At 34.7% G+C, this 20,237-nt stretch overlaps 1 protein-coding gene across 2 annotated transcripts; it reads left to right on the top strand.

The window, feature by feature from the left end:
* The first annotated feature begins 2,782 nt into the window (after positions 1–2,782).
* Positions 2,783–6,491, top strand: LOC136985560 (disintegrin and metalloproteinase domain-containing protein 10-like). Of its 2 annotated transcripts, none has more exons than XM_067282878.1 (3): positions 2,783–3,496; positions 5,235–5,794; positions 5,859–6,491. In XM_067282878.1, the coding sequence occupies exons 1-2, from the start codon at positions 2,893–2,895 to the stop codon at positions 5,771–5,773; spliced, it is 1,143 nt and encodes a 380-aa protein (XP_067138979.1). In that variant the 5' UTR covers positions 2,783–2,892; the 3' UTR covers positions 5,774–5,794; positions 5,859–6,491. The 2 variants fall into 2 exon arrangements, with proteins under 2 accessions (XP_067138979.1, XP_067138970.1); XM_067282869.1 differs by having other exon boundaries at positions 2,787–3,496; positions 5,229–5,794.
* The last annotated feature ends 13,746 nt before the right edge of the window (positions 6,492–20,237 follow it).

Here is a 20,237-nt window from a genome sequence, read left to right as displayed (position 1 = left end):
TAAACATAATACGAAATTTGAGGCCCCCCTTTGTTCGGGGCCCTACAGGCTCCGTTCTGAAGATGCGTGTGTCAATTATGGAAGCCAAGTAAACGAAGAAGAAGAAGAACTGTAATTCTTTCTTAAGATTAAACTAGAATTTTTTAGGGAATAAAAGAAACTAAATTTTTATTCTCTAGAAAAAAGAATAAACAATAAAAAAAGGGAAAGAAAATCAAGATGAAGGCATCTTTACCTGAAGCAAATCTCTAACAGCTCAGGCGATCTGTAATTGGATATAGTGTACACACAGTATTGTTTTTTATACATATAAAGAAAGAATTTACTTTATTTTTATCCTTTATGCTAATTACATTTAAGAATTAAAAGAAATAAAGCTAATTAAATAAAAATGTGGGCCATTGAAAATAAAATAATAATAAAAAAACAAAAAAAAAATGTAGACAGGAAAGAGAGATAACAACTCTCGAAATTAGTTAAAATAATTAGATTTTTTTACAGTTTAAAATTAAAATTTTTAATATTTATTACTTAAATAATTCGATATTATATTGTAATTTTTAAAATCTAATTATTTTAATAGATTTTTTGATTATTATTTTACTAATTATATTGAAAAAAACCTTCTCATTCCTTCATTAAAATAGGTAAGCATCAGCTAACTTGCCCTACTTCTTTGCTTACTTTTTCCTCGTTTAAACAGTAAAAATTCGAAATTAAATTAGGATTTTTATGTAAAAAAAGTCTACTGATTATATTTTATTAAAATCTTAAAATATTAATAAACATTTTAACGTAATTAATCGGGAAATGGTTTAAAAAAAAGGTTGATAAGTTTACCTATATAAACTCTTATACAGTAGTAAAAATGTAAATAAGTTTATTTAATAATATATACTATATCAATTACAAAGATTATGTTAATTTAACTGTATGAAACACATTTTATTATAAGAAACATTCTAGACAAAAATGTGTAATTTAGTAAAGTTAGGTAAGTCAACCGGTAGCTCGCGATCTCCGACAGAATTGCGGATCGTAATCTTAATGTAACGTCACGAATTTCTGGTACATTAAGAGGATGTCATTAGGAAAAAAGATGGAAAAATTCTGCTGAAATATCTAAAATTATTCGACCATTAAGAATAAATAATTTTCCTTAATATCTTTGGAACTTATAACTTAAAGTTCACACATTTCGCTACAAAAATATTTACATAATAATGTATAATTATCTACGATAAATTGAAGAAAAAAGCGATTAAAAAATTCAGCAGAGTTGCGTAACTTTCCCGGAAAAAGAATTTAAAATTGCGTGTGGCGCCATCTGTTAGGAGATTTTATTTTAAAAAAACTTTTTATATTATTTAATTACTAAAAATCGGCAAAAAGCTTAATTTTCGAAGTAAGAACGGACTTTATATTTAAAAAAAAAACAATTGTGAATGCTAATAACGAGGAAAATGGCCATTTATTAAGTCCGACCCTACTGGAGACACGACACGTGACCATCTGTATTTCCCCGACCCCTCGACTTTTAACCTCCAAAATTTAATAGCATTAACCCCCCTAATACACGAACCTCCCTGCAAAACTTCAGGAATTTTCGAAAAAAGATACAGGAGTTATTATGCTCCAAAGAAATGAACAAACTATTGTCCCCGTAACACACTAATATCCATACATACAGACAAAACCCCGAATGCTTTTGCACTTCTCGATGTTTTAACGTGTCCAGAGTCCTAAAATGTAAAAATAAGGGGGTGGGTCAAGTCGAAGAAAAAAGAAACTCGCCTTCTTCTAAGTAAAATTAATACCAATGCGTAATATAGTACTTCTTATACACGAACTTCAGCTTTATTTTGAACGTAATTATATAGTTAGTCTGGTCCTCACGCCCTTAATCTTTCCATATATGGTCTCGAATTTCGTCTATCTGACTGCCTTCTCGAGATTAAGAAAGGACAGACCGACAGACGGACGAAAGTGAAAATTTACAGCCCTAGAATTTTTTTTTTTAATTTTAGCTCAATTGACTATTGATAATATATTTAAAATAATTCGATCGGTTTAAATTTGTACACAACGGTTATTTAAAAAAGAATTTAAATTCAATTTAAATTATGGAACGAAATATTGATTAAGAACGTTTAATTCGAATATCTGCGAGACGAAAATGTATTGGCTTACCTTATTAATGAAAATAGGGCTAATAACTCTGGTGAATGTTTCCAGCCGAACCAAATTTGAAAATATATACAGACTAACTAAACACAATTCCATAAGGGTAAACTTTAGTTCAGTTGGATACGGGAAAATCAGTATTACTTTCTATTCGGATATATTCGAAAGAAGAAGATACGTGAGATTTCCTGCAAGTAGAAATTCTACCCTCTTTTCGGCCGCGACAAAAGTCTACCTGTGGACAGGGAAGAAAATACACAAGTATCACCTGAAAAACATTAGAAAATTGTTCTTTGTAGAAGGTGTAACCTTATTTGGATATTTCTACGATAATAAGTTTACCGGAAGATTACAGATCCTCGACGACGTTTATTATATCGAACCGTATTATGATTATCTTTACGATGTGGGGTATGCCGAAAAAACCATGGTGTACAATTTGAGAAATATTGAATACAAATTTAAACGGCACAATAGAAATTCCATTTGTGACGAGGTAACGAACGAAACCGAATCAGAAAAAATCGACTGCAATTACAAAAAATTGATGGGAAATATATTAAGTGTTAAGAATAATAAAAGGTAAGGCTTACATACATTTATTACGTGTCATACGAGCATATTTTAAATTGATTATACGGTTTATTTTGTAGAAATAGAAGGAGTTGCTCCTTAGAACTCTTGGCGGACTACACGTATTTTAAAAGAATGAATTATAATAGCGCGAAAGTAGTGGCACAGATGATGTTCTACGTCAAGAACGCAAATTACATCTTTAAAGATTTAGACATAGACGAAGATGGAATTCCTGATAATATAGGGTTTAACGTGGAGAAGGTTACAATTTTCCAAGATGAAAGTAGCTCTAACTATCCTTTTCGGCCAAATATAAACTATACTCATACGACTTTTTTAGATCATTTAGCACGATATTCTCATCCCTATTGCATGTTGATCTGCTTTTGTCATAGGGATTTCTGGACCAAATCGACGTATTCGGTGGGAAAAGTGAAAAAGCGAGGAGGAATATGTTCCCACAAAGGGTCTAAAGATGCCAAGATAATGAATAATGTGGGTTTCGTTACGGATATAGAAGATGGATTTCAATTGCCAAACGTTGAAGTGGCAGCCAACGTACTACACCAATTGGGTCACGCATTTGGTTGCCCGCACGATCCTGAAAATTGTAAACGAGATGATGACAACGGACATTACATCATGCATCCCGACATTCCCCGTTGGATAACTTCAAGCAATTTGGAATTTTCTCCATATTGCAAGAGAAAAATCAGACAACACTTACGGAGGAAAGGTAAGGACAATTGAATGATGTCTGGCTTATTGTATTAAGAATTTCTATCAAATTATAAATTGTTGAAAGAAATGCGATAAAATTTGGAAAATCTTTCGTTAGATTTTGACTATTGAAGTGAATTTTATCGCTGAGAAATTAGTAAAGGTGCTGTTGGAAAATTTACTTATGTTACACCCTTTCAATTCAATTGAACTCAATCTATTCGACATCGTGTATTTAGGCCGTTTCCGAATTTGAAAAACAATGCAGACAATAGGCAAAAATATACATTTTATTCAGATGAACTATTATTATAGAATTAAGATGGAGATGTTATAATTAAAATTGCAAAGCGCCAACTTTACTTGGTTTATTTGTTTCGTGTGATATGGCAAAGCAACGCCCGGACAATTTACAAGGAAAGGTGTTTCCTAGGAGGACTATCTATGGAAAATTAGTTTCTATTTAGATGTTAGGAAGGTGAAATAAACTCGGAATACTTAAAAACTCGCCCATTATTCACATACGAACCCGCGGCCAAATACTAGTGTTCGGTGGTTTTCGCCACTCGGCCACACGCAGGCTTTAAGCTGCATCGAATATTTTTGTCACAAACTATATTTTAATCTCATTAAAGGTTTCAATAATGGAAATTTTTCACCACCATTCAATAGTTGACATACTCTAGTTGTAACGGCAGGTTATGCTTAGGTTAGTACGATGATGTGACCGCATAAACCAAGTCTTTGTCTTAATTATTTATTGGTCGAAACAGTTCTTACATTAATAATACATCCAGTCCAGTACGCTACTCCACAACCAAATTTGACATCGAAGTTCGCGCCAACGAATTAGAATATACTACATAGAGTGAGTGTAGTGACGCCATAGAAACTTGAATACACGTCCGCCATTTTGTTTTTAGTCAACGAGCGTGACATTTGTGCTATATAAAGGCAACGAGCTAGAATATTCAAACTCGTTGCGTAAAAGTGTGCAAAGGAAAGGAAGAGTCTTAATTATCCGCAATTAACCGAGACCGAAATTAAAACAGTTCACTTTATTTCGCCTATTTAACAATGCATTTCGGAATGGTAATTTTCCAATTCGTCTTCAGGCTCACGGCTTTAGTGTCTAAGGTCTTTGTCTGCAACGTAACAAATAAAAGGTTTGTTCATGTTGTTATACTTTTGTTATGCAGAATGATGCATATGGTGCACAATTTGTACGCATCATAATCATGCAGTTTCTACATATCAATCTCTTTCACTTACTGGCATGTTTTCTTTGTCTATTTTTGATCGGAAAATGCAACACTTCTTCCATTTTGCACAATTATTAGCACCTTATTATTTAACATAAAATGGTGTTCGATACTACCTGTCGTTGCCACCAAGACCGATGTAACCATAGTCACAGCCACTGTATGTGGTATATTCTAGCTCGTTGGTTCCTTTTCTCTATTTATATTCAATAATGACGTTTGGCCTCCGATAAACATTCTGCTAAATATGAGATTTTCGGTTATATGCTTACCATGGAATCGGAGTACTACAACATTTTGGTAAAATTAAATACGATGATAAACTTACGTGACTCCCAAATCGCTGGTTTCATCATATTCTTTCCATGTATTCACTGGCTGTGTTGCTCTGTATTTATTCCGAACTTTGGTGACCGTCGATAGTAGTAATTGCTTTTTAATTGTATCATTGAAATTTGTATAATTTTGCATTTGTTTTTTTTTTAGAAACAGATTTCTGCCTGAAGACACTGCAAAGATCAGTGTGTGGAAACGGAATTGTGGAGGAAGGGGAATCCTGCGATTGTGATGATTCTACCGGTCAATGTGACATAGAGATGACGTGCTGTACGTCTAGAAACTCTCCATTACCCTGCACGATTCAAGAAGGAAAGGACTGTTCCCCCGCTTCAGACGAATGTTGCGATTTGAATTGCAAATTCAATACACGCGACGACGTAAAGTGTTTCAGCAGCGCACCGTGTTACAACACTTCTACTGTATGTAACACAAAATCGCCATTTTGTCCATTGATACAGGAGCCAGACCGATCACCGTGTTTAGGAACAGCCAGAACTTGTCGTTCCGGAAAATGCATCAGCAACGTCTGCGAAGACAATAAGCTAAAAAGTTGCAATTGTTTGCCTCTGAAATGGGAATGCCACGTTTGTTGCGAAAGTAAACCTAAAATCTGTCAAAGTGCCGAGTCTCTCGGTTACGTTCCGCTCCACTCATCAACTGTACGTAAAAGCAGAAGGATCGAATTGCGATAAAAATTTTGGAATATGCTCGAGGTATTTGACGTTAATTACTTTTATTTTACCATATAATTTTATTCATATGTGATTATTCCCACAGTGACGGGTACTGCGCTTCGAAGAAAAGTTACACTGTATGGTACTATATGTCTCCATTGCCTTTCATTGTGCTAATAATTGTAGCTTTGATATATCTTCCCGGAAAATCGAAACCGAAGAACACCGAAGACGTTCTAGCGACAATACAAAAGAAAAAGGTGGTCAAATCTCAACAGAAATCTAACGAAGATAAGCCATCGGCAATTCAAAACATCAAACAGCGAATGTCTTCGTTGGGCATAAAAAAGACCAAGGAAGGTGCACAATTACCAACACAAGACGAAGAAGAAACTCAACCGCCTACTCGAGTCAAGAAAAGGATAAATTTTCCTATTAAACTCAAGCAAAAGAAGACACCGATGAAGAGCATCGAGCAAGAAATTCATGGCGAACAATCCTTAGACCAAAGCCAAGTCCAACAAGAAGAGAAGTCGACTGATCGAGCCAAGAAAGTGAAAGTAATTGTCAAGAAAAAGAAGAAACCGACGTCATCAGATGATAAAAATTGAATTATAATCACTTTAATTCGGTCTTATTCAAGCATTGTGATCGATTTTAATTTCTGTAATTAGAAATAAATAATTTTATTTGTGGTGGAAATTTAATCGTGTTTTTTATTCTACTTCTTACATAATTATAAATTGTTATATGAACAATATGTAATAAATTCTATGTTATTGGACTGCAATTTGAAAAGAATTGTAGACCTATAAATGCTCACTTCCATCCGTCTGTCTGTCTTTCCTCAATCTCGAGAATGGATGATGTCAGATAGATAAAAAATGAGACCAGATGTGGAAACCTTAGGGGCAGGAAGTCCCAATTAACTATCCATAAACTTCCGATGCAAACCGGAAGTCACGTTATTTCAATTCAAATCTTTCTCCCTGAAAGCAGTTAATAAATGACCGACACGACTCTATCGCTAACGGAAAAGCCACACAATTTGAGGTGTAGAGCATCTATTTTAAATCAAATAAATAAAAATTGCAGTCCGGCGTTGCTGCTGGAAAAGTCAAGCAACTCGTTGCTGGATTTTTTTATTATTTGTGCCTTTACCCGAACGTTTTGCAAAGGGAAGGGAACGAACAGCCTCTTATAAAAGATCGATTCTGCCGTAATTTTTCTGAAGTGTGAGAAGAAGATGGACTTTTTTTTGTATAGTCTTAAATTATTTTATTAAGTTTTATATTATTAATCATAATAAATAAATTTGTCTGTAGCACCATCTGTTATGAGATTTTGTTATAAAAAATTTGTTATATTTTTAATTATTATAAAATGACAAAAGACTTAATTTTCAGGGTAGAAATGAATTTTATAAAATAAGAAAATAACTAAATTACAGTAAATAACTACAAGTAAAACCTTCATTAAGTTCGAATCCACTCGAGATACCATACGTGACCAGCCTCTGTCTCTCCACCCCCTCGACCTTTCATTACCAAAATTTAACGGTACAAATTCCCCTCGTATACAAGCCTCCGTGCCAAATTTCATTTCTTAATCTTCACCTCATCCTGAGATATTAAACGAAATAGACGCCAACACCCCCCCACACACAACACTTACAAATACACTACCACAAACACACATATAAAAATACATACTAACATCTACACATGCAGAAAAGACTCCGAATTTTTTGCACTCTTAGACGTTTATTTATTTAAAATTAATTAATTAATTTTAAATAAATAATTAGTTCAAATCTCACCGCAAGTATCACATCACGACAGCAAGGCTTTCAAAGAAAAAGGAAAAAAAACCAATACATAAAAATACATAAAAGAGTTGGAAACTTCTGTCAAATTTAATTTATATTTTTCAAGTTGTAGAGCGAAAAAAAAGGTAGAAAAATTGAAAAGAAAATTGGCAATATTTCCCTGGATTACCAAACTTAGAAAAGGGCACGATTCAAGGTTATTATTTACATCGGTTTCCAATGGAATATTTAATGAATTCTGCTCCTTTGTATGGAAATTCTGATAGGAAATCGCGCTAAAATATCAAGAATATTGTTTAAATATTATTCATATGTATATATAAAATTCCATCCGCCCGTTAACAGTCTTCTAAATTTAATAGGGGAGTGTAGAAGACAACACCACCAAGAGATTTTTTTTTTTTTTTTTAACTCTTTTCGCCCTGTGGGCACTAAGAGGGCCTCTTTTAGTAGGCCCATTATGGGTTCGGCCAGGCCCACAATGGTGCGACCGGGTGGTGAGGGACGGGGCCCGACATATCCGAACGGACCACCCCCCGAAAAATTCCTGGGGATTATTCGACCCGTTCGGATTCGATCCCGGGTCCCCCAGAGCGGTAGGCTGCCACCTTTACCGCTCGGCCATCCGGCCGTCCACCAAGAGATTATTGAAAAATATAGTAGTGGCGACGGAATGAGTATTTCCTCACTGACCGGGAATGGAGAGTCGCGGGTTCGCACCTCATGTGGAGTTTTGCGGGGTTTTTCACGTGTTTAATACCTGAACGGGTGTCAGTTTATTGTAAAAAGTCCTTCTGGGAGGCACCCCCTTCAGAATGTTCATCCAATCCTACAGGAGCACCGATGGAAAGAGATCTTCAGAAAGACCACCTCTGAGATGGAGAATGGAGTAGGAAACGGGCCTTACACGCGAAGAAAACACGGAAAACTCCACGTGGAAGGCCTTGCGACTGCCCAATTGGAGACCCCACAACCAATCTTTTATTAAAAAGATGTCTGAAGTCAGTATTGTGTTGGACTCCCAATTCGAACTATCCTCACGAAGGACTCTCGAAGACCGAACATCAAACTGAAGTCTGGTGTTCGGGCCTCGGGCCTTCGTTTGAATATTTTTTTTTTAAATTTAAACCATTCTCTTTTTAGAGGGTTTTAAACCCCCTTAGACCCCTTGGCTACGCTAGTGGGCCCTGTGAAGCGACGAAAGTTTATCAGATTTTCTCTGGAATGTAATAAATGTCAATTTTTTCTTACAATTTTGAGAATTCAAACGTATGGAAATTACTCTTAAGAATGTATTTGGTAAATATAGAAAATTTCCTCAATTCTATATAAATAATAAACATAAATTTTCGGAAAATAAATAAATAATTAATTAATTTAAACATATACAATAACTGGGCTGAAATTTTTAAATTGCAGACCTTTACATTCCTACTGACGTCCGTCTGTGTGTCAGTCCTTCGTTAATCTCGAGAGCGGAGTTAGATAGACGAAAACGAGACTGGATATGAAGGCCCCAATTAACTATATACAAACCGCAGCGCCAGAAGTGCCACAGTGGCAAATTTCGGTCCTAATTCTTCTTTTTTTTTCGGTTGTATTTGAACCGCTAAATATCGTTATATACGGGTTAATTTAACTACGATATATTTAAATAGTATTCCGTGTATTTTATTATTTTATTCTGTTGGCGGATTGCCGGTAGACACTAGAAAAGACTAAAATCCATTTAAACAATGCATCCAAGCCAAAAGAATATTGAAGAAAAGGCATAGTTTTCCACTTATATGCTCCGGAATTGCTATGGATTTACTTTAAAAAAATCATTCAATTCACTGAAAGTTTGGGGGGGAAGGAAGCGGCATTATATAAATCTCTCAATAAATAAATATAAAATGAAAAATACTTCTTGTTTTCGGTTTAGACTGGGAATTTTCCTCCGCTCTTCTACAGTATTTATAAGTAAAAATTGTAATGTATTTTATTTTATTTTATTTTCTACAGAGAAAGAATAAATAATGAAATTCTTTTTTGCACTTTTAATAAAAAAAAAAAAAAAAATCGGGGGATTAGTCTTATAAAAACACATAAATTACAGTTAATTTTTAATTATGATCGGTGCTAATTCATCCTCCTACATCTTCATCCCCGTTTGAGATTGGAAGAGGAAAGTAGAGAAATTTAATTTATCCCTTTTGTAGTCGACCTGTTTATCAAGGACGGCTTTTTAATACGAAATATATATTCAGGGTGAGCCAAACGTCGATTAACCGCACTCAAAGGATCCTATTTTAAACACTTTTAGTAAAGTTTATAAGCAATAAAGCACTCGGATGAGGTAGAAATGTAGCTTTTACAGTACTTAACCGACTTTTGAATCCTTCCTGTACCCCTTTTGGGCCTTCAAACGTACTTAAATATATATATTTTTTTCTTTTTAAAAAAGAAGTGAGACCGATGACAATTTTCCGACTGATTTTTAAACTTTATATTAATATTATTGATTCTTATTCTTGCGTTAGAAAGAGAAGAAGAAGAAAAAAAAAATCATTTTACCGATACGATAAACTTTACACAGTTATTGACCCCCATTTCTTCCCCAACCGACCGGAAAAATTCCATATAATGTGGAAGTAAAGCCTTCAAACTATCATTACCTTTTCGTTTCTGCTAGCGGAGATCAATGTCAGAGAGAATTCCCAAATGAACAGATAAAATGTCTTACAAGACTTTATTATTCCGTAGGCAGAACTCAAATTTTATAAGGAAACAGGAAGTTATCTTTCATCTTCTTCTTCTTCTCCTCCTCCTCCTCCTCCCTCTCCTCTTCTATTCTTGCCGCATACAACAGATTCGATTCGTTACAAACGGGAAACGTATAATTATTTTTACTTTTGTGTACCGTTATTTTATCAATTTAACGTATTTATCACGGGTAGAATATAAGTGACGTCAACGTCGTAGGAAATTATCGACTTCCGTCGGTGATAAATGGTGTTTTGTGCCACCTGTCGAGTCATTTCATGATAAATTTAACACGTTTTCTGGTCGTTTTATATAAACTATCAACCTCTAACAACTGCTAATATAGTAAAAGTGAGTGATTTTAAGTGTATTTTTTTACGTTTTTCTTAATGTCCCTCCGCCGTTTTTATTCAAAAAATGTATATATTAGATATTACACAACATCCATTCGGAATTACAGGACACGCTCCTGTGTATTGCTTGATATTGTTAGTTGTAATGATGCTATCATCATCAGCTGTTCAATATGTTTTCTTGAATCAATACTCTTCATCTCTTTATAACCCAATCGATATTGTTACTCTTCAATATCTCATCAGGTTTTACGGGATATTTTCTAATTTCCCATCCGCGTATTGGGGAAAGATCCCCATCCTTATACTTAATTAGTTCTGTTTCATTGTTATTCGCATCTACGGCTCTGTTTTATGTGTTAGATCCACAATTAATGGCTTAATTTTAACCTTCGTTAAGCCAAAAATTACCCCAGAATTATATAAAATCGTTATTATCGATCACAGGTCGTGTATAAGAGCAATGGGCGCTTTACCAGGAGACATGCCCTTTAAAAATTTCGGTTAATGTTACCTATGGTTCCAAGATGGCGGCTCGTCTGATACCAGCAAGGAAACAGGTTCTAACCTGAACTTAACCTATTCTAATAATTTTGTTGATAATAATTATGGTAATTTATTAGAATAGGTTAGGTTAGGTTAGAACGTGCGCTCCCACTGTTTTCCTTCTTCTATTTGCTGGAATCAGAGACGAGCCGCCATTTTGGAACCATAGGTAACATTAACCAAAATTTCTGTATGATGTGTAGTACAGTAAAAACCTGTCCAAAACGGAACCTGTATAACATGGAAACCTGTAAAAACTGTACGATGCGGTCCCACTTTACACGGGTTTTAATATACAGTAAAGCGGATATCCGTTTTTTAAATTATGCATTTTAATTTTTAAACAATGCTTTTAAGTCTGAATTATTTTTTTAAAAAAAGTAATGTTATTTATTTATTTTTTATGTCAAATAAATAAGAAATTAAACCAAATTTCAGTATTTTTTTTGTCTATAAACACTCAGCTTCCACGTAGACACTAGCGCCACGATGGGCAGTTTACAGAAATAACCGTTTCCATTTTGAATTTTTATAGTTTTAAATACAGTAAAACCTGTTTAAACCGGACTCGCGTGGTAGCGGATATTTTTCCCGTTTAGGCAGGTTTCCGTTTTAAACAGGTTTTACTGTAATTAATAATAAACTCGATCGTTAATTTACGATACCATTTTAAAAGTTAAGAAGTTTCCAATAAAATTATTAAAAAAAATAAACAATGTTTTATTCCTTATCACAATGGCGCCGATTATAATAGACAATACGATAAGACAGTTATTTAATCTCCACTTTCTTATTGTCTTATCACAACACTTAAATATTTTTGCAAGAATTATGGGCATCACCCTTCTATGTCGGGTACATAAATGAATTTTCTTTGGTTCCTCCGGGGGAAGAAAACTCGTAAATTTTTTGGTATCTTATCTGCTATTGGTCGACTCGATAAATTCAAAACTACCCCCCCCTTATCGGTGTATACACAGATCCCGTTTAGGTCGAGTAATATCGATCTCCATCTCGATAGAAGGGAACCAATGAACGTAAGTCTGTTACCTTCTAAATATCTTTTCAAAGATCTTGTTGGGTACTCTTTCCTTTCTTTATTCCCATTGTTTGCCCCCTTCCTCCCTCTCTGTCTTGTCTTCTCTTATTTTAAAATGATTACTGTACGGAATATCTCTCCTTTTGGCTTGAATTCTACTCTCTTCTTATATTTAAAGTGGTCCTACCATCTACAGAATACGGCAAAGTAGATAAGGGGGGGTAGGAATTACAAAATTGGTATTTCCATTGAAAGAATTGTTCTGTCAAAGGAGAATTTGATGGTTGGATTTACTTTAAAATTGCAATTTCCTTCTCGACCGTTCTATCAGATTTTCAAATTACGTTATCAAACTTTATATTATGTACTGTACACTATAATATATACATATATATAGAGTAAAACCTGTTCAAAACGGAAACCTGTCTAAACGGGAAAAATTCTTCGGAACGATGCGATTTTTTATAATGACAATTCATTGTTGTAATTAATAATAAGCTGGAGTATTTTGATATCGAAGAATGGGCCGGGCCTATCGATTATTATTTTAATTATGAATTTAAACTGAAAATTTAATTGTTTTTGAGCTCCTAAGAGAGCCTTTTAGGGGACCTATTGTGGATTCGACCAACCCGGTGGTGAAGGACGGGCCCGACTTACACGTGAAAACATCGTGGGGTGTTTTCGACCAGATAGAATACCCCTGAAAAATTCGTGGGATTTTACCACCTCCAAGATTCGATCCCGGGTTCCCCAGAGCCCAAAAATGTAAAAAAAACACTTATAGCCAGCTTTTACTGTATACAAGTAGATACAAGGTTACATCCTTTCTTACTATTCTTTATGCCCTTTTGAGGCCCTGCCCCAATTTCTTTACAAGCGTTACACATAGATATAGATATGGGAAAATATTAGTAATAAACAATGAGATGAAGCGCTAAGGAGGCCAAGCCTGAGCCTGAGTCAAGTATGCACGTGCATTAATATGATCTGAGAATATGCACAATCTCTTCAACGTAATTGGCTACTTTTGTCAATCTGTCGATTTCTTTGTAGACAGAGAAGCTTTACTAATAGCTCATTATTACATTATTCTAGATTTGCAGTGGGGTAGCCGGGATACCCCGTTGCACAGGGCTCGAGAATATGGAAATTTTGATGATGAGGCCCGAACTCGAACCCGTTCCCTCGCAATCGTCTCTGTTTATCAATATAGTCATTTGCAAACATACACGAAATAGTGATGCATAATAATGCTGAATAAATACTAAACATAATGGCGTATTGGATTATACTAAAACATTATATTCAATATGTATCCGAATTTAAATTTTTGAATCCCGCATATAAAAGCCATTTATGTGTCTATGTTGCATCTCTTCTTATGTTCCAATGCATAAAAACTCGCGAAATCAATCGTGAATATATTCAACTTAAAATTATATTCAGGCTCATTGCACATTTGGGCGCTAAAACTTTATTCGTGTCCTAATGCATGTAGCCAGACTCATAAGGGGAGGCTAAACGATAAGAGCATGGGATCTTGATTTTACTCTTTTCATCTGTGGACACTACGAAGACCTTTATTTAGGGCCATCATGGATTTGGCTAGGTCCACACTATAGAGGCAGAGTAGTGAGGACGGGACCACATATAACCAGGATAGGCCACCCATAAAATATTCCTGGGGTTCTTCACCTGCCCGGATGTGATATAGAGTCTTCCGACAGTAGACTATTTCTTTACTGCTTCTAGCATCCGGCCGGCAAGAGCGGAGGGGTTTGTTTTATTAAGTTATGGCAACGCAACACTTGGGCGATCTGCCTAAGGTAATGCCTTCTGGGAGGTATTTTTAAGGGTAACTGGCCCCTATTTAGGCGTTACAGACGTGGAGAAAACTCGGAAAACTCCATATGGTCAGCCCGTCCTGGCGAGGTGATTACCAACGACCGAACTCTTATTGTTCAGGAAACGGAATCGCTTGGACACTGGTAGTCCTTCAGATTTAGCACTGTCATTTTTCATCTCCGAAGATAGTATTAAATCGTGGCGCTACACTGAAGTGCCTCAAGCGATAAAAATTTCAAGAGGGGTTTCTAATCATACTCATCACCAGGCCCACAATGGAGACGGCCGGATGTCGAGGAACAGGACCATAAAAAGTCCAGCATCCCGATCCTCTCGAACCTGGATTCTCCAGCGCGTTAACCTGGTGCCTTCGCCTCTTTGTCCACCAGTCCAGATGGCACTAAATTGAGTTTTGACTGTACAAGTTGCTGAAAAACATTCGATTATTGCAGTTTTAACGGTTTAAAGTAATAAAGAAGGCAGAGTTTTTCTTTTTTGACTCCACCCTGTGGGCATTAAGAGGCTTTTTCTTTCTTTTGTTTTTTTAAATCATGCCCACTTTCGGCCAGACCCACAGTGAATTTGCGAGGGAGGGGGTCCGACGTATCCAGGCAGACCACACCAAAAAACTCCTGGAATTTTTCGCTCATCCGGATTCGATCCCGGGTCCCCCAGGACGACAGTCAGACACTTTATTTATAATTAGTTAATCTGACTTCACTTCTGCACACCATTTTAATAAATCAACAGTTAGATAAAGACATTAAATGCAATTTAATTGGACGGATCCGAAATCGATTCGCCAATTTCCTCCAATGGAGACTGATAATTCATTCCGTGTTAATTCACTTTTGACCTTTTTAAGTACATTATTAACAATCCTAATATTTGTTTACCGATATCCGAATAGAACTTTCCTTTCTATTTTTTTTTTATTTTTTATTTTTCTTTATTCTACAGAAATTTTAATGATTATTAAATTGAGTTTCTTTCCTATTTTCTTTCCAATTTTACATTAGAAAAGAATCTAATTTAAGATAAATTGATTTTTATGATGATTACTTTTGAATATGTTACATGAAAATCAGCAACCAAAATAATTGAAAAATATCAATTTAAATTAGGAAAACCTTTTTTTTTTAAAAAATAATAATTTTTTGTGGTTTTTTTTATGAAAAGAAAAGAAAAAATCTAGCAACGAACTGATTAACTTTCCTGGCAAAAAAGTTAAAATTGCGTGTGGCACCATCTGTTAGATTTTATTTAAAAAACTTTTTATATTATTTATTATAAAACGGCAAAAAGCTTAATTTTGAGGATAGAAAGGTGTTTTATAATAAATTGTAAATGATGATAACGATTAAAATCATTAAATCCGACCCCACTCGACATACGACACGTGATCCCCTCTATCTCCGCACCTCTTCGACCTTTGACCACCGAAATTTATTGGAATCAATCCCTCTAACAAATGAAAATCCATGATAAATTTCAGAAAATTTCGACGAAAGGCACACGAGTAATTAAGCTTCAAAGTAGGCGAACAAAATCGTGCAACCACAAATATCAGTGGCGCCTTATACTATGGGCAAAAAGGTCAATTGTCCATGAACTGGCCCAAACCAATCTTTTATAAGAAAGTATTCCCCCCCAAAAAAAAATGTCTGAAGTCAACACTGTACGTGGGTCCTCCTAATTCAAGTTTGCTTCGATCCCGTGAAGGTACAACGAGCCACGGACACGAATTTCTCCACGTTTGAAGGGGTCCCGAGTCCAAAAATGTAAAGATCTTGGGGTGTCAGTTATTTCGAGTGATCAACCTTTTTCCTCTCCGTTACACAAAGCCAAAAACAAGAATTTTAAATGCCAGAAACTGTTATAAATAACAATATTAATGAAGTCGAATGCGTGTTATCTGGAAAAGAAAGTGTTGAAAATTCACAAAGAAAATTGATTTTTATCTAGAACGGAAAGAAGATAAAAGGTTTTTCTGTAATATTTCAAATTTCTGGATTAAGTGTCTGTTGCATATTCAGTTCCCCCTTGAACTTTCTCCTAAATTATCATAGTTATAGGTTATGTTAACCAGCAAATGGAAGTGGCAAACGTGAGATAAAGATAAGAAGAAACTCATTTGTTAGCTGTCATTCCCCTTTATTCGTATTTATTTTTGTAGCTATTCAATTTGCTGTTATTCTCTTCTAAATCTCGTGCAAACATTCGCCACTAGGCGTGTACATCTGTACAGTTCTTTTTTGATTTGATAAAGAAGTTGTTGATCTTTATCTTGTGTTTTGTTAAAAATATCTTGAAATTTTCTAAAGATTTCAATGATTGATCGCGTGTCTACCCTCCTTCTAAGCCGCGTAACGGCATAAAGATTCGTGAAAGTAACTTAAACTTTTTATTAAATTACACGTTCTTTATGTTTCTATAGTGAAAGGGGGTTGAAAGGTTTATATTTTACAGTGGAAAGGGTGTTGCAACTGTATTATTGGGTCATACTGCATAGGAATGAAAAAGTATAGCGTGCAACGTACAACCCTGAACGTATAATTAATTGGTTGAGATAATGCAACACGTGGGCGCTCTGCAAAAAGGACTTTTCGTGAAAAAATCCGGAAAACTCCACGTGCCTGGACGTCAGCGGGGCGCGAACACGCGAGAAACCAGTGTTTGGCGGACATGAATTTTATCTTTAAATTATACTAAATATTGAAAACGTAGATTAAATTTTACATTATAAAACTACAATTTCAATCCTTGTTTTGTGAAAAATACAGAGAAACATAACGAAATTATCTCTCCTTTTTTTACTACTCGTGCTTTCAAAATTACAACTTGGAGATCCTTAAATGATTTCCACGTGTATCTATCAAACACCATATTACATTGAATTTGCTATCTTTGAAAGGTTAAAGGGCAGGATTTCTATGAATTACTGTACTTAATTTTCTTTTTCGCACTTAGATTATAAGAAAAGCATCCCATAGAAGAGTGAAATACACAGAAACCAAGCTGCCCGCTGTTCGGAGGAACGATAAAACTCTCGTGTCACTACACGGGCGATCAGCATTTTCTCTTCAAACTCCATTAATATAATGTGAAAAAGTGTGAATTACTAGGGTTTGACAGACTAATAGCCCATATTTTATTTCACAAAGAACGTGTATCGGACAGGGAGGTGGGCAAAGAAAAAAAAAATAATGCCTGATAGATAACGAAATGATTTATATATAATAAATCGTACAAATTAGATTAGAATTACGAGCCTGGCTTTGCTTGTTATATGCAGTTCTAATCCTCAATAGGATCGTCAACACCAATGAGAAATGGAGAATTTAATAAACCACGAGGTTCGGATTCCATTTGATTGATTGATTAATGTACTTGTATTTCGTATCAAACCAATACGACAGGCCTTAAGGGAAGGCCCGACCTGCTTGAGGTTCAACAAGCATAGACGAGGGAAGGAAACGACGTCCCGACCCTGTTATCAATAATAAATTAAGACGATATACATGGGATTCGAACCCGGATCCTTATACCAATATGCCAGATAGTCTTGGCACGTGACCATGTAAAGATTTGAAACCGAATCCCTATACCAAATGACTTGTTGCGTGATTATCTAAAGATTCGAACCCGGATTCTTCACGTGTGTACAGTACATACTAAGAGATTATTCAGTCGATATTAGGATTGCAGAGCATAAACTTAGTATTTTACACACGAAGGCAGATACAAGAGGGGTTTATCTGCCTTCTAGAGAGAGGGGAGAATTTAATAAAGAAATCGAACCCGAACCCTTACAGACAGAAGCCAAATACAAAAGCGCGCTCTCCTTCTAATTAAGCGATTATATTAAAAATAACGTTGCAAATGATTAAAAAAAATCCACAAGAGAGGGGGGAAATCAAAGATGAAAGCAACATTCAAGTTTTCTTAAGGTTAAAACTAATTAAATGATAAAAGTAAGTATAATTTACACTACTTCAAAGCCTTGTCTTATTTTCCGTATAAGATCTTATTTAGACAGGTTAATTTAAAAGATTTTTATCTTAAATAATTTATCGGCTCGGTTCAATTAAACATTAATTTGTTACTTATATAACTTTCTAATTATACCGTCTTCCCTTGTAAAGAACTGTAAATATCCTTCCCTTTCAAATTAATTTTTTTTTTTTCTAATTATGATTAATCACTTAATGTAATGCTGACATTTTGTTTCTTAGCAACATCCTCCATCTTTATCAATTTCTCTGATGAGATTAATTTTAATTAGCAATTTGCTTAACCGGAATATGGCTTCTTTATATAAATTTTAAAAACAGTAAAATTCAATTAAGCTATAGTTAGTGTTTTACCTATTCATATTAACAAATTATTATTCATTTTTTTTGTTTTTACTTTATAAAAGACAATGGTTAAGAACACTTTATAGCCTCAATCAACAAGTGGACTGTCTCCCTTCTGGTGACTTTCTATGGGGAAAATGACCCCCATTTAGGTGTTATCCACGTGAAGAAAACCGGAAAAATTTCACGTGGCCAGACTGTTCTGAGGTGCGAATCCGTGACGGGCGGTTAAACTGAAGTAACTCGCACTATAACGGGGTGAACACGCGATAATGCCATTTGCTTCAGAAACTGAAATGTTCTCTATTTATATGTTTATAAGGATGCGCTATTTAGGAAGACGTTACATCGAGGTTCAAATTTAAGTCTCTACAACTTGTGATGAACAGAAAGGAGTCGAAATGCGGCAGAGTTTCGAGCAAAGACATTAATCTGAGTAAGAAAAAAGAAATTTCTAACATAATTAGGGGACGTAAAGCAAGTTGTTAGAGTAGAAACACGTTTAAAATTACTTTATAATTAATTCAATTGCCAAACGCATCGACATTACGACTGAATTATGCGAAAGAGAAACTCGATATTAAACGAATTAATCTGAAATTCCAATAAATCAGTCACGAAGTGTATAAAATCACCGCCGGTTGTTTCACTCATCGTTCGATATTTTAATGCTTTCCACTGGTTTTAATATTAATTTTTTAAGGAATATATTACGTGACGTAGAGGAGGGTATACATCATTAAAACGTGTAAAAAAGTTTGCCATTGGTTGTATTGGCTTGTTGATAAATTATCGGTCGAGTTAATGCGACTATAAATCTAAAGGTATTTGCTAATATTAACAGAGAAATATATAGCGAGAACAATAGATGAATTGTTAGATTTCTTCTTTGATATCGAACACACGTCGATTTCCTATTAGTTAAAGCATTACTTGAATTTAACGGCAATTTTTTCGTGTTTTAGTGTGTAAAATTGGGGCATTATCTGCTATTTTTCACGTCTGTATTCAAATTTTCTATTTTAAATAAAGTATAATTAGCATACACCAAGGCTCCACACCTTGTAGTGAGCATATTACTTTAACTGCAGGCAGTAGGCCACTTCTGGCCTAATTTAGGCCATCTTCAGCATCTATTCTGATAGCAGAGTACCTGAAGATGGTTTAAATTCGATCGAAAGTACTTGTTCTTATAAAAATTAACACTGGTTGTATGGTGTAGAGTCTGTATACATATATTTTAAATTGTTTACTCAGTATTTATTCTCAATTTTTTGCTCAAAAATCCCCTGGTAAAGGCCAGGGCATGTCAAAATAATTATATATTATAGAATACATAAGAACTGCAAGTATTTATTGATATAATCCATTGTAAAGGGGCATTATTTATATTTGAATTTAATGTAAAACATGTTCTTTAATTAAATAATTTTATTGTTTTATTATGTAAATAACCATGACCTTAATTATACTTTCAGTGATGTTACTGTTACTAAATTAGAATTTATTTAAATTTCATTAGATCAATACTTTACTTCTTCGGAACTGACCCAATTTCTTGATTTACTATATCCCTGCCAAGCTAAACAGCCGAATTTATTTATATATTTTCTCTGGACTATCCACAGTAATTCCTACATTTTATAAGTCTTACAAGTGAGTTCCTTAGAGTGTAATTTATTGTATATTTTTTATAGTGATCTATCACTAAATAAATATATATAGTATTGTAGGAGATAAAAGTAGAGACAAGTTTCCTATCCAG

Source organism: Centruroides vittatus, unplaced genomic scaffold (assembly GCF_030686945.1).
Source record: "Centruroides vittatus isolate TY-2023 unplaced genomic scaffold, ASM3068694v2 contig_1213, whole genome shotgun sequence".
Classification (NCBI taxonomy): Eukaryota; Metazoa; Arthropoda; class Arachnida; order Scorpiones; family Buthidae; genus Centruroides; species Centruroides vittatus.
Note: the sequence above shows the minus strand (reverse complement) of the source record. Positions and strands in the feature narration are given on the sequence as shown.

Coding starts and splice junctions, on each gene's coding strand:
- LOC136985560 (XM_067282869.1), top strand. CDS start 2,893: ATGAATTATAATAGCGCGAAAGTAGTGGCACAGATGATGTTCTACGTC. Junction 3,497..5,228: donor ACAACACTTACGGAGGAAAG/GTAAGGACAATT, acceptor TTTTTTTTTTAG/AAACAGATTTCTGCCTGAAG.